Source organism: Megalops cyprinoides, chromosome 25 (assembly GCF_013368585.1).
Source record: "Megalops cyprinoides isolate fMegCyp1 chromosome 25, fMegCyp1.pri, whole genome shotgun sequence".
Taxonomy (NCBI): domain Eukaryota; kingdom Metazoa; phylum Chordata; class Actinopteri; order Elopiformes; family Megalopidae; genus Megalops; species Megalops cyprinoides.
The window spans coordinates 1,476,432-1,491,578 of record NC_050607.1 but is presented as its reverse complement, the minus strand read 5'-3'; the positions used below and the strand labels follow the sequence as shown (position 1 = coordinate 1,491,578).

Below are 15,147 nucleotides of genomic sequence, written 5' to 3'. Positions count from 1 at the left end.
CACGCACACACGCACACACGCACACACACGCACACACGCACACGCACGCACACGCACACACAGCCCGCACAGTGCCGAGGGACACCTACGCCCAGTCCAGCTCAGGCTGTGTCCTGCACAGCCTGATCACCTTCCTGGCCACCTCCAGGTGCTCCGGCTTCAGGACCAGCTCCTTCAGCTTGTGCTGATCGAGGCAGGTGTAGAGCACCATGCAGGTGTAGGCTGCAGTCTTCTGATCTCTGTGCTCCAGCAGGTCCCTGCAGAGAGGCGGCAGCAGGTGAGACCGAGCAGCCGGACATGTCTGTCACAGGCGGCTCAGGTGCCCTGTCACCCAGGTGTGTGGTGTTGCGATGGAATCGCCTGTCAGTCATTACAATCAGAATGAGCCAGAGAAAACACTTCTGCCACCTCCCCTCTCAAGGCTGGCTGTCACATACGTAGCTGTGCACCAGAGGTCTGTCTGCAAAAACATGAGAGTCATTGTAAAGCCCGCTAAAGCACAAATATTTTACTAGACTAATTTACTGCATGCTCAACAACACGCCGACCACAATGACTGCAGCACCACAGATCAAACCAGGGCTGAACCTCTGGGTCTCTACATCACTACGGTGCTGATCGTTTTTTTACAGATTTCTGCAGACAAAAGGAAATGCAGCCCAGTTATGCAAATGGGCTGAACCTGCTTTTGAGTCAGCACTAATGCCCCGTGGCATCACCATGCAAAAACAGTCACTCTCACGGTCATTCTCATCTTACTTTAAGAGCTGCCTTTTAATGTATAGGCCACCCGAATGCATATAAAATCTGTGTCCCACAGTTCCAGTGTCTCCAAGAGAAATCAGTGCTGCTTAAATTTGGCATTAATGAATTTCACATTGCTAGACAACAGGAACAACTGATTCATCTGCTCTAATGGAAAGCAGAAAGCTCCTTCATGCAACAGTCTGTCAGTCTCCACACAATAAGACATCATGTTATTAAACCATTCAAGAGCGCAATGGTTTTTAACAAAATACCGTCTGGCGGATGGCAAACTCCTATATTTAAACTCTTTTTGCACGACGGACATCAAACTATCACATAGGATTTGTTTTCTTTCAACCATTGGAAGAGATGATTCAGCAGACACAACCAAAATTAGGGTTGCCTAGCGCAACAATACAGTCTGTTTACATGATTGGAACAAGAATATTTTTGAGATTTGTGAAATGTAATATACTGTATAAAGTATAGTAATCATTTTCATGTGCATGGCTTGTGTTTGTCTGAGGGTAAACAGGAGCTAAAGCTTTGGTGAGAATGCGCTGGCTTACCATGTTTACTGCATGCACATAAAACAGACTGATAAATGCAGACAAAATAACCGGGTTTTTCCCCACAATGAGAGCATGTAAGAGCCTTCTAACTTTCCTTTCCAAACAGCACAAATGTACTGAAAGCAATGACCTTTCATTATGTACCAGAAACATCACCATGTAAATAAATTTCATTATTATAACTTCATAGTCTTATTTTTCATAATGCAGAAAGCACTGTTTACTTGGGCACAATGTGTATAGTCTACCATTGCATTCTGTGTGAGGCTGGTGAGAAACTGCAATATACTTTCCACCATTCTTTCTGCAAAAATAATGAGTGAGCTTCTCAGAGCCTCTCCTGACCATGATGCTGAGCTGAGACAGAAAGGCCAATGTGTCAGAGAGGTCTGAACAAATCCAAACAGCCTCTAAATTTAGGTTATCGATTTAAGAGCGTTGGGGATTATTTACACTTGTGAAACCGAGCTTCGGACAGTGTCTCCACCGTGGAACTGCGTGTGACTGCGCTGCTCCCCGCTCAATAGCCCCTTTAATAAAAGCCATAATAAAACATGACAAGATTAGACTCGGCCGTGGTCTCGAGTATAAACACTTACAAGAAGAGACGTGGAAAACTGCGCTTCCAGATGTCATCTTTGCAAACCTGGTTTCCAACGGCGAGGTTTCCGAGGAACTGGATCCCGCAGCGCAGAGCTGGGTGGACGGAGACAGGAAAAAACACGTTTAGCGAGGGGGAGCGAGAGCCGCGTGGCTCTGCCAGACACACAGACATCAACGCGGCCTCTGGAGCACCCGGAGCAACCTGGCTCATCACTGCTGGGGACAGCAGGGGGTTTGCACCTTTAAGGTGAGTGCAGCTTCTACCTGCGGATCTGGCCCAAGGTGTTCCCCATTTACCATGTAATACAACAGTATAAACTGCAGAAATTCACATTGACATGTGGGGCTAAGTGGAATGCATATGAATGCAAAGGGCCTGTCACTGTGCTGTCACTGTGCCGGAGCGGAGCTGGCTGACCGCAGCGGGCAGGACAGAGGCCGCTGCTGTGTCTCAGTGATGATGGGACACAGTGACAGTCCTGAGCTGGCAGCCAGTGCTGTTATTGTGAGGGAGAGGCCGCGGGGCAGCGCTCTGACGGTGGCTCATTACTGGGCTGTGGCGAAGGCCATTCTGCGGCCGGCGCGTAGGACACATGGAAAAGATTCATGGGAAATGTCACAAATCTCACCGTCTCTCCCAGATGGAACACTGTGTCCAGAGTCTGGAGCGTTACTGTAAAGGAAACGTCCTTTAAAAAGCTGAGGTTAGGGATTATGATGCATTTTTAGGACGGCTTCTACAGGAAATGGTTTGTTTTTGCTGAGGAAGTTGTGGGTTAGAGCCCTGTCTCCCCCCACCGGCCTCTGTTAGAATGGATCTGACTGGAAGAGTCAGATGCACAGTGAGCATGCCCACTCTGACTCCGTTCTGGAAGTGCCGTGGACACAGGCCACTGCACCAACGTCCCCAGCACAGCACTGCTGCATGACACACTACCACAGTGCTCTGCTCAGTGCAGGAAATCCACAGCCTCCCCAGCAGATACGTATGCAGTGTGGGGACGCTGACGAGAAAGGGTCACCGTACGGTTTGCCCCACTACACTATAGTCTGGGAAGGCTGCTCACCCATGATAGGGCCGTTCTGAGAAACAGCCCAATCACAGCAGGGACGTTTCACCCATATATGCCGCTCATTCCTTTGCCCAGTGGCACACGTGACTGAGGCGACATTAACCAATCAGACGCCTTTCAGAGAATACAAGCATGAAGTACAGAAAAGTGAAAGTTAAAAAGCAAGACCCTTTCCAGGGAGAGATACAAAATTCCATCACGGCCATGTTCATACCCAGGCGCGGACTGGCCATCTGGAAGTTCGGGAATTTTCCCGGTGGGCCGATCTGAGTGTCCTTTATCAGCCAATCAGGCATCACAGGTGTGCAGTGAGGAAGTGTGTGCACTGTGCAGTGGTGATCGGCGCTGCAGTATCGGCTGTGGAAGAGATGTGAAGAGATACACCCATCAGCCCCCGGCTGCGGGGATGGCTGCCACAGCCCTCTGATGCCTGCAGTGGGGGATACAGGGACCCTCTCAGGAGCTCCAAAGACTGGGGGACGATCAATACTGGTAATTGCCTAGTTTCAAAGTATAAAAACTCCACTGAAGATTACGTGAAATAAAGCTTTATGAATAAATACATACCATTGTTCACGGCTGTGAATGAACCTGTACACTTACTGAGGCACATAAGCTTCATGCTTCACTCTTATCGCCACGGACTGAGGAACACAATCTACATGGTGCTAGAAAGTGCGGATGAAGCCGATGTTCCAGGCCGAGCAGCCGAGATGGGCAGTAGAGATGGGAAGTGGAGATGGGCAGTGGAGATGGGCAGGGCAGTAGAGATGGGCAGTAGAGATGGGCAGGGCAGTGGAGATGGGCAGCGGAGATGGGCAGGGCAGTGGAGATGGGCAGTGAAGATGGGCAGGGCAGTGGAGATGGGCAGTGGAGATGGGCAGTAGAGATGGGCAGTAGAGATGGGCAGTAGAGATGGGCAGTAGAGATGGGCAGGAGAGATGGGCAGTGGAGATGGGCAGTGGAGATGGGCAGGGCAGTGGAGATGGGCAGTGGAGATGGGCAGTGGAGATGGGCAGGGCAGTGGAGATGGGCAGTGGAGATGGGCAGCGGAGATGGGCAGCGGAGATGGGCAGTAGAGATGGGCAGTGGAGATGGGCAGGGCAGTGGAGATGGGCAGTGGAGATGGGCAGGGCAGTGGAGATGGGCAAGGGCAGTGGAGATGGGCAAGGGCAGTGGAGATGGGCAGCGGAGATGGGCAGTGGAGATGGGCAGGGCAGTGGAGATGGGCAGCGGAGATGGGCAGCGGAGATGGGCAGTAGAGATGGGCAGTGGAGATGGGCAGCGGAGATGGGCAGCGGAGATGGGCAGTAGAGATGGGCAGCGGAGATGGGCAGCGGAGATGGTTCTGTTTAACAGAGCAATATTCCAGGTTTTTTCAGCTTTCTCCTAACTGTAATGCTGGCTGATTCAGGTTCTGCTCACTGGAAGAAGAGGCTTTCTTGACCTCTTCCATAGTCGGAATATCTGAATATTTGCTTTAACAGCGGAATATTAATGTGTATGTAAACACAGTCACAGAAATGTATTAAAAAATACCCCTCTTTTAAAAATAATATCATGGAAGGAAATTATGAATGGCTGCTCAGGCTGTAATTGTCAGAATAGACTCATTCCAGTCATAAAAAGTCTTCCTTGGTGTACTTTTCCAGCCCGGCTCACAGTTAATCGTTTGCTGCTATGGGCCTCTGGAGGGAAGCAGGAGCAGCGAGGAAGCGATGAGCAGCAGCAGCAGCAGCAGCAGCAGCAGCAGCAGCACAGAGGAGTTTTACATGCTGCACTCCCACAGCTCCAGAGTTTCCTCCATCAACACTGACTGTAAGAACAGCACCCATCGTGCCAAAGCCCGGGCAGTCTGAACCGGCCCGGTCTTCATTACGGAGCAGACACACACACGCGCGCTGCAACCGACAGCCCAGCGACGGGCAGTCTGAACCGGCCCGGTCTTCATTACGGAGCAGACACACACACACGTGCGCTGCAACCGACAGCCCAGCGACGGGCAGTCTGAACCGGCCCGGTCTTCATTACGGAGCAGACACACACACGCGCGCTGCAACCGACAGCCCAGCGACGGGCAGTCTGAACCGGCCCAGTCTTCATTACGGAGCAGACACACACACGCGCGCTGCAACCGACAGCCCAGCGACGGGCAGTCTGAACCGGCCCGGTCTTCATTACGGAGCAGACACACACACACGCGCTGCAACCAACAGCCCAGCAACGGGCAGTCTGAACCGGCCCGGTCTTCATTACGGAGCAGACACACACACACACGTGCGCGCACACACACAACAAAATATACATTACGGTGTTTGCCGAAGGCCATGCAGTCTATTTTTTTCACGGTGACCTTCCCAGCACTGCCTCCATCTTTATATGTGAGGCACTGAGGCTGCAGCAGAAACAAAAGCAAAATTATGGGTCTGGCCTGGCTCTGCAAAGAGCCCCAGAGTGTGGTTACCCCGGGTACAGCAGGGTGAGGTGAGGTGGGGAGAAGTATTTGTGTGAATCTGCTGTGTATTTGGAGAAACCCCGACCGCAGCTAATTTCAACGTGTCATTGGGGGGGGGGGGGTTGGAGGGGGGATCTAAACTTGTGCTGGCAGACGGGAGACCAAAAGCCACAGATTCCTACCGACATCACCCCTTTTCTTTATTTGTGATTGTTGTAGAGATCCTGAGAGCTGCAGTGTGGGCTCTTTCTCCTCCAGGGAAAGCACTGTACTTCTCACCTCATAAAACTGCCCTCCTCCCCGCCAGGCCTCCCAGACCCCGCAGCCCACCTCTCCTCAGTGAGGGATCACACTCCTCACAGGACAGGTCACAGCCACCTCCCGCTCTCTGGCTCTCTGCGCCAGGTGTCCAGTTACAGCCCTGTCACCTCTGCTCCCATTCGCTCTGACCTGTGGCGCGTGGGCGTGGCCTGGGCGAACTTGCTGTCCAATCAGCACTGCTGAACTGTTTAATGAAGGACTGTAGAGGAAGGGGGTTTGGAGACTCCCCATCACACGGGCGCTGTCTGCACCCTCTCCAAACACGCTCCCCCGCGCTCACGGAAAATACCGAGCGGAGGGCCAGGGCCCAAAGCTGGGTCTGAGAGTATGCGGTGCTGCTGACTGCCAGGCAGGCTGTGTGGTCTTCTTTCCTATTTATACACCGTGGGTGCCCACCGTGCAATTAGGAGCAGCAGATATCAGCGCTGCACAGGGCCTCCTCTGCCACCTCCTCCCTGCCGAGTACAGCATGTTTCTCCCACAGACCATGAAGACCGAACGATATGAATAACATCATGATCACTCTATCAGACAGGCCTGTATACTGGCACAATGACCTTATTTCCCTCCGGGAAACACTTATACATGAAATATATGTTGATAATTCCAAGATACACTTTGCTACTGACGCATAGGATATACTTTACCACAGCACTCTGAGTAAGCGCATTTGTGTCATAGTGAGGTGCCTTTTCTGGGAGGGGGCTTCCTGTGACAGGGCTCATCATTAACAAGCCGTGGTCCCTATGAGAGCTGCAGGCTCACAGAGAGGTCTCCCTCTTTGCCGAGCTCTGAGCTGGTGTCTCCTTCACTGCGGCCCCTCACTGTCTCAGTCTCTCCAGGAAAACGCCTGCTTGCCTGTTTCTGTAGCGAGCACAGCTTTGTAACTCTGAGTAACAGCAGCGTATGAGCAGCACAGAGCAGGAATGCATGTCCTCGGGGAGAGACGGCTCCCTCCCTGAGCTCGCAGCCTGCCCGGCTCCCAGGAGGGGCCGCTGGGGGGCTCACATCTGGAATGCGGTTCACCACCAGAGAAAGCCACAGATCCGGTGTCCTGTGTTAAAGACATCATTGTGCAATGATACTCTGTATCACCCTTTAAAGAGACAATGTATTTCACTGCCATTCTGGGAGCACGCTGAGCGCGGTCACCCTCTCCCCTGTCCCCGACACCCAGCCGACGGTCACCACCGCCACTGCAAAGTCTCTAATACAAAGCAGCTACAGCACCACACTCAGAACAGGGCGGCTGAGCAGCCACGCCCACCTCCTCCGGCCAACAGGATGTTTGCTAGGCAGAGAGTTGATTGACAGGACTTACCCTCAAACAGGCAGGCTGTGGTCTCCGGCTCCAGTTCGGACAGCACTGCGAGCAGCTGCAGAGACTCCTCAATGAAGCCCAGGTCCCTGGGAAACAGAAGCACTGGATTTTAATCGAACTGCCTCCATGTCTACACTCCATCATCTCTGCCATATCTATGTGCACCACACAGATACTGTCCCAGGCAGGTCCAGGGGCACGGGGCAAGGGTGAAGGGAAACTGCCTCTATGAGCTGGGGGGGGCTGGGGGCTGGGGGGCGGGCGATGAGGGGAGAGACCCCCTCTGTGGGCTGCTCTGGGGTGCAGGTTTCGGCCAGACCGTGCCTGGGCCGGGGTGAGGTGTGTGGTCTGCCTCTCTCCGAGGTCACAGAAGGGGGGTCTGAAGATACGGGCCAAATCCACAGCCGGGCACTCCACAAATAATTACACATCTCATATTATGGAATCAAACCAGAAGAAACCTGCTCCCAGACACACGCATCTCGCTCTCTGTACAAAAGCACACACGGGTTTCCATCCTGATAAGAATAATCATTTGAACCCTTCAACCACACAGAGGAGATTCAGCCCCTTCCTGCTCTACACTCCTCCAATGGTAAATATCTGTGCCATAATTTAATGGCTGTGTACCAAGTGTCCCACCACCCTGATGCTATATTCGTGGGCCTACATCTTCTGACACATTACATATTGTAATTACTTATTACAGATTATGAGCTTTAAAAGCTGAAGAAGGCTTTAATTTAATGAAGCACACTTCCAACATGCATACGCTTGTGATATCTAACACAGGGCGACGTACCGGATGAATCACGCAGCAGAGTTTTGCATGTTGCTCAGGCTTTGCATTTGTGATACATGTGTAGATGGTAATGGTGACTGATACAGACAGGAAGAGGAAGGCATTTCTGCTGGAGGCCTGATGTCTGAGGACTGGCTGCCTCACTTTCTCAGTGACTGTCAGCACACAAGAGACCTGCAGCACATCTCTGACATCAGCTTCTGCGCACAAATACAAATGCTTTACATCCCCAAGAGCACAACTGACAGAAGTCAAACTTCACCACCACCAACGCAGAGAAAAGTCAGATGTGAAAGTGACCCTGGATATGGACTAAGTGAATTTCACTAACAGTGGACAGAGTTGTAACTGTTTCTGTGATTTTATTTTCTCCTCTTGTGTTGAAGCCTGGGAATCTCTTATAAGACAGAGCACTTGAAGCTGCTTCCACTTGTGCAGCGGGTCTGCACTTAATTGTGGTGAGGAGAACATTAGCGAGAGTCATTCTATTTTTCATTCTGTCTCAAAGACAAAAAAAACGGAGCGCAGTAGTTTACGCAGACATCATTTTCCATGGGAAAGAGCCGCAAAACGAAAGACTATGCACAGAGTCACTATTCAGGAATCTGACAAATACCAAAAAGTCTGAGTTTTATTAAAGAATTGACCGTGCGAACAAACAAATGCAGAACACAAACAGGGTTTTAATTCAGACAGCCGAAGCTTCCAGCGCAACCGCGAGGCTGCATGGCTGTCACTGTCACTGAGACAGACTCAGGGCCACAAACCCGCCGAGCCAAGCAAACAGCCCTGCTGCAGTCTACACCGCTGCAGCTCTGTAAGGGACAGTCTACAGTCTACACTCCTGCAGCTCTGTGAGGGACAGTCTACAGTCTACACTCCTGCAGCTCTGTGAGGGAGGGACTGCAGACTACACTCCTGCAGCTCTGCGAGGGACAGTCTACACTCCTGCAGCTCTGTGAGGGACAGTCTACAGTCTACACTCCTGCAGCTCTGTGAGGGACAGTCTACAGTCTGCACTCTTGCAGCTCTGTGAGGGACAGTCTACAGTCTACACTCCTGCAGCTCTGTGAGGGACAGTCTACAGTCTGCACTGCTGCAGCTCTGTGAGGGAGGGACTGCAGACTACACTCCTGCAGCTCTGAGAAGGACAGACTGCAGACTACACCGCTGAAAAGTAGCAGCAGTAGTGTGCAGGTACTCAGAGCTCTGACCGGTGTGTGAGGCAGCAGCAGTAATGTGCAGGTACTCAGAGCTCTGACAGCAGCAGACAGCAGCAGACAGGTGCTCACACAGCGGTCAGAGCTCAGCACACACACACACCTCCTACCAGCTGTGAATGCATGCTGAAGCACCATTTCTTTCCAGGGGACCCCGGTCACTCTGCACAGCTCAGTTCCAGCTTTACTGCTGATCCTCATTTCCTATGAGATCACCTATCACACACTGCAAACACACACCCTGTTTTCCCTGCGTCCCCTTCAGACTCCGCCTGTGTCCCCCCAGCAAGAGTCAAAGCATTCAGACTCTACCACTACATTAAAACATGCAATACCGTTTCTTTCCACTTCTCCAGAGGTAATCTAATATGAGCGTGAAAATGATATTATGGGAATGCTTAGAATGTTGATGACTGTAGTATTTCCACAACACACACAAACAGAGTGGAGGCTCCTCTGTGTGGTCCACACCACTTACACACTATCAATTATATTCATATGATACACATGATCTCAGCGCCGTGATATTGTGTGGAACAGCATTGAAATCCAATTCAGCAAAAACACAGGGCTCTTTTCAGGACACGTCTTTCCCAACCGGAGACATGGGCTCCGCCCCCGAGAGAGAAATGAACCTCCCGATGCCTGAGAAGGGCACACAGCTTAGGACACCAGGCCATAAATTTCACAGATTAATAACAGCTCTCCTTTCAACATTTTTTCCCTCTGCTCCACAAAAGATGAAAAGAGGGCCCTTCCCCTGCTTTTCTGCAGTGTGAGCAAACACCTCGGCGCTCGGTGACATGTTTTTCAGGGAGGACGCGGCCGAGGACCGGGGATGACAGCCGCTGCTCTGGAGGTGCTGCTTTGTTCTTTTGTTGGAGGTGGAATGGAATGCGGCCGTAAAGAATTCTAAATCAGGCAGCTGACAGCGGAATTCCGCCGACAGGGAGCGCGGCGTGATGGAGCGGCGTGATGGAGTGGCGTGGGTCACTAACGGCCGATCTGGCTGGGCCAAAACTCTGCAGCTCACAGGTTAAACATTAACTCCCTGTGTGCAGACTGGTACCAAAAACAAAACCATATTGATGAGGTTCACCCCAGATCTGAGAAACAGAGCGGGCTGACTGGCTTTTGAAAAGCAAATGTGAAGCATTAATAATTATCAGCTCTAGCGTGCCACGTTTGTTTTTACACAGCAGTTACTCTGGCCTGTTTGCCAGCTTCAAAGACACTGCTTTCATTAAGATCAGAGGGACAACCTCTGGCTTTCTGCGGCTGCTGGAAAGCTAAAAAAAGAAATACTGATGTACAAAGGCAAGCTGGATGCAAAACAGCTCAGCTGTCACAATGCTAACAGGACAGAGGAGGAGAGAGGGACAGAGGGAGGGAGGGAGAGAGAACCCTGTGAACGTGCCACTAATGGCCAGCACTGTGAAGTGTTTCTGTTACTGCTGTGCTCCTCTTCCAGCTCCACAGTCTGCACTGCACAGCAAACCGGAGAAATTTGAACCCCCCATCGTGTGCCGAGACAGCACATTGGAGCAACAGCTAACAGCCTCAAAACAATTTCAGCTGTCTTTGACAAAACGCAGCTAAAACTGCGCTGTCGTGAGCCCAGTGCCGTGATTTACGCTGCTTTCACATGCTTCTCTATATTCTCCTGGCAGCAAACAGTTCAGACGATCGTCCATTTGGGGAGCACTCAAGATTCAACTGACAGATGACATAAATCCAAACCACGAGTCTTTGATATTCGGCGCTGAAGTGAAGACAAGAGGACAGACATGAAGATGAAGTGTGCTGATGAGTGTGACAGACAGACAGACAGACAGACAGACAGACAGAGTGCAGCTGCTGTATGAAGCATGAGGAGCCCTGCCTGCAGCCTCACGCCCACACAGTAATGAGACCAACACTGACACATTCAGCACAAGCTTTGTAAACTTACCAAAGTGTCATTTTGCTTAACATTATAATGTTTTTCATTGGAATTATACAGAATATCACGTAACACATATATAATTTTTGACAGTATGTTACTTGAATTGCACAAGGACAACTATTATAAATATTACAAATATTATATGTCACTTTATAAATATGACAAAATCCAGCATTCACGGTAAACTGAAAATTGCAGGGCATAATATAACAAAAGGATAAAAACAATATGCATATATCAGCTATACTGTAGAGAAGCATCAGTGTGAAGCCATAGTTTAAAATGTGGAACATTAAGCACTAAATTATAGAATAAATTCCAGTTTAAAGGTAGTAGATTAAGACAGTAAAATGAGCTGCCACTCTGGGTCAACCGCACTGTGCACCTCCAAAACCCAGCAGGCTCAACACGTCACTCTAACCTCTGACACTCAGAAACCCCTTCTAGAAAATAATAAATAGAAAACTAGGTAAAGCTTGACTCTGAGAGCTTGGCGATGTCACACACAGGGAAGCACCATCTTAGCATACAATCAACACTTCTTAAGACACTTAACACCTCACAACACTCTTGCACCTTACGGACTGGGTTTTAGTACTCAACTACCTCACCCCTCTCACTCTCCGGGTCTCTGTCATACAGAGTTTCCCCAGTCCATTGGTTTGTCTTGGTTTGTGGAATATTTTCAATTTAACAGTGCAATAATTTACTGTGCAATAATTCATAGTGTGTATTTTTTATACAGGTGTTTTTATTACTTATTTCTTATGCTGCTCTTTTTAATTGCCTTTCTTTGCCTGTTTTTTTATAAAAAGCTGACTCAGTGAGCTACACACAAAAAATTCCAGTGTACCTGTACTGTCCTGTACCTGTGCAAATGGCAATAACATCTCCTGAATCTTCTACAGCCCTCATCAAATGACCTCTCCGAAAATATTCAGTGTAAAGGTCAATATGCACTTGAGTTTTGGCATTCGGCGTCTGCCCACTGTTCAAACAGAGTGTTTGGCAGCTGAGGACACGCATCTTTATGCGCCAGCCGCCGCAGGGACGGGGGGGGGGCGGTACCTCAGCAGGGTCTGGTTGCGGGCGCACTGCACGCAGGCGTTCCTCTGGCTTCGGAAGCACTCCGCCGTCAGCTGCAGCAGCACAGGCGCTGATTCCGCGGCGCTTCCCTCCTTCGCCAGACCATCAATCTGAGCAGACAGCTTTGATAAAACCTGCAGGAGACTCTGCAGGGTCGCCCTCTCCACGCAAGTTCTGCAAACAGAAACACAGCTCAGTCTATAGAGCTACATGTTATGCATTCATATATGCGTTTGCTCATTTCTGTGGGAAGAAACACTCAATGACAGACTAAAGACAAACTGATTACAAGCGGTAAAACTCACGTCTGTCCCTCACTAGCGTTTTAAGATGACATATTAACAGTATCGCTAGACGGTCACTCCAGCTTTCCTGGAAGCACCGGCAGTGGAGCTGCTGTCAGTGCCGGCTAGCTAGCCTGGTTGCTATGTTTTGGGTTGTAGCGCGTTCACGCAGTTTAAGCGAGGAACTAGTACCTAAACTCCTGCTCGCGGAGCGCCTTCGACAGACTCTGAAGAATGTCTAAGTGCTTCTGAGTGAAAGAGCTAGTAATTATTTCATTTAATTTTACATCAATGTCCAACGTGTTTTGAGAGGACGCTGCCATCTTTGTTATTCTTTTTCTGCCGCTGCGACTTCCGGTCTTCTCTGCAGGCTCTTATTGGTCAACGTCACCGGGGGCGGGGTTAACTACAGCAGGCCTGCCACGTGGTACGATGCGTGTCTAAATAGATTATAAACGGATTCAGAGCAGCAGAAAGTTCGCCGACTTGATTCTAAACAAAAAAATAATAATTTTCTCATTGTGAAATAACGCTGCTGTCTGAAATGCTGCTCATTTTGAGTGTGTCCTCTCATCTGCACAAGTCACATTCATGTGGGAGGGAAACACTAACGCTTTCTGGGAACACACTTAAATGCACGCAGTACAAGATCTGTTTTGAGTTTTCCTAATATGGAATCTTAAGTCTTTGTTCTAATCAGTGAATTTCTACAATATGTAATTCAATGTCTGTATACTGTAATCAACACATACTTCACCTTCTATGAATACACATATGCAAAATGTTTCACATTTTCAAAAATGCATGTTGCACAAGGTGTTCAGCGTTTGATTTTCCTCATCCTCACAGATGGGGAGCAGGGGGTGGATGAGCAAGGGGCTCAGGTGAGTGAAAGGCGAAGAGGGGGCAGGTTCTTCAGGGAATGCAGAGGCTGTGTGTACAGGTCCTGCTGACTGATGCGGTGTGGTGCAGCTGCACCAGTCAGTCGTCTCTGTGCCCAGGTGTCACCTCCAGGCTCTCGGTATTAAGCTGTATATGTAAACCCCCTTTCATGTCTAATAAAGCTGCTTATATCACATCTGCTGAGAAATTGCACCTGAATAATGAACAGAACTGAAAGTCATATTTCATCCATTTTTTTTGTTTTCCATTTTCCGTCTTTCACTTGGAGCACAATTTATGCACAGATGATGACTAATTCACGTTTATATCAGCGGTCAAACAGTAAAACAAAACGCTTCCTCTCTCCAGTATGATATCTCTCCATCTACATTCATAAATCAATGTTAATGTCACTTTCAGTTCTTGAAGGTGCTGTATAACAGTTTTATGCACTTTTCATTGTAGGGTGTATCATAATCACACAAGGAACGTTCAAAACAATTAGCTGTCTGGCAGCCCACATCATCACATTGGTGTGTAATAGTTCACTGAAAGTGAAACCCAAAGCGGGACAGACTTCTTGACCTCCAGTCTCCATGCCGTGGAGCTGCTTTCGCCTGCTCAGGTCCCCTGAGGTGGTCGGGCGGAGGGTGAGGACATTTGAGACAGCGCCTTTGGTCTGTGGGGAGAGGACAGGAGGGTGTGTGTGCTGCTGAAGACGAAACAACCCGCCGGCCAACGCAGTTTTCACCACAAAGACGGCTAAAAGTGTGCGGTCATTCGGTCGCTGATGTCAGCAGAGCCGGGCTGAAGGCAGAGAGGGGCTGGTGTCATTACCATGTGCGCTCAGCAGCAGTGGGCCGGCAGGACCCGCACTCACACTGTGCTGGGCTCCACGCCAGCCGCACTGCCCCCTCCTCTCCTGCTGCCCCTCCTGGCTGGAACACCACTGCACTGTGGGATATGCAGTGATCTCATTCATCTATGCAGTTTTTCAAACTATAAAATTCTCACCTCCTAATTAAAGTTTATAGTATTGACTGCTTGGTACTTCATCAGTTTTTGGTGCAGGATGAGATTTCAGTTATTTTTTGTGTTTAAAGCACATATATATTATGTGAGAATACAAGAGAAGAACATAGCCAACCAAATTCTACAATTAAAATAGTAAAACATTATCTTTTATATCCACCAACACCAGTTATTAAAAAAGTTGATTCTCTGATTAATATAATTTTTTACATTACATATTTTTACTAACACACATATGACCTAAAAAGTTAAACGTTCGTGCCACATCTGTAGGAGAAATGATTCAAAAGTATTTTGACATTTTACATAATACTTTAACAGAAAGGCTGGTTTGTCTTTTCAAGTGGCATTTTCCATTATATGCTTCAAAAACCTCTGCAAGTATGTCATTTGTCAAATATTCTCTTCCATAAACAATGCACTTCTCATGCTGATGAAGAACACATTGGTTTAATTTCAACCAGTAAAAGTTAAAGAAATATGTGTTGTTAATGAAGGAAATTGTGTTTAAAGCAATCAGTTCCATCCCACATTAAAAGCGACTTTTATGACCTGATGTCATTACCTATATTTAGGTCCAGTGTTTCTTAAGCAGGCCACTATGCATTTGTGTAGAAAGTACTCAGTTCCTTCAGTGAAAACATCTGACATCCATTCACTACACCAGTCACACTGATTGAGGGGAGATCACAGTGTTCTGGGGAAAGAATCTCAGTCTTACATTAGATGCAACAGCTACAGCACAGCTCTGAATTTTCATGAAGGCTGTGGTCTTTGCAGCACCTGGTCCCTCTTCAAATCACT

The 15,147-nt window shown here is 49.0% G+C and overlaps 1 protein-coding gene across 1 annotated transcript in view; it reads right to left on the bottom strand.

Moving 5' to 3' along the window:
- atxn10 (ataxin 10) overlaps positions 1 to 12,753 on the bottom strand; it is a 42,372-nt gene extending 29,619 nt beyond the window's left edge. The window contains exons 1-5 of the mRNA XM_036520354.1: positions 12,622 to 12,753; positions 12,128 to 12,319; positions 7,093 to 7,178; positions 1,919 to 2,015; positions 90 to 257 (exon numbers count right to left, since the gene is read on the bottom strand). Coding sequence (XP_036376247.1) covers positions 90 to 257; positions 1,919 to 2,015; positions 7,093 to 7,178; positions 12,128 to 12,319; positions 12,622 to 12,752 — 674 coding nt within the window. The 5' untranslated portion in view covers position 12,753. The remainder of the gene's footprint in view (positions 1 to 89; positions 258 to 1,918; positions 2,016 to 7,092; positions 7,179 to 12,127; positions 12,320 to 12,621) is intronic.
- Positions 12,754 to 15,147: the final 2,394 nt, after the last annotated feature.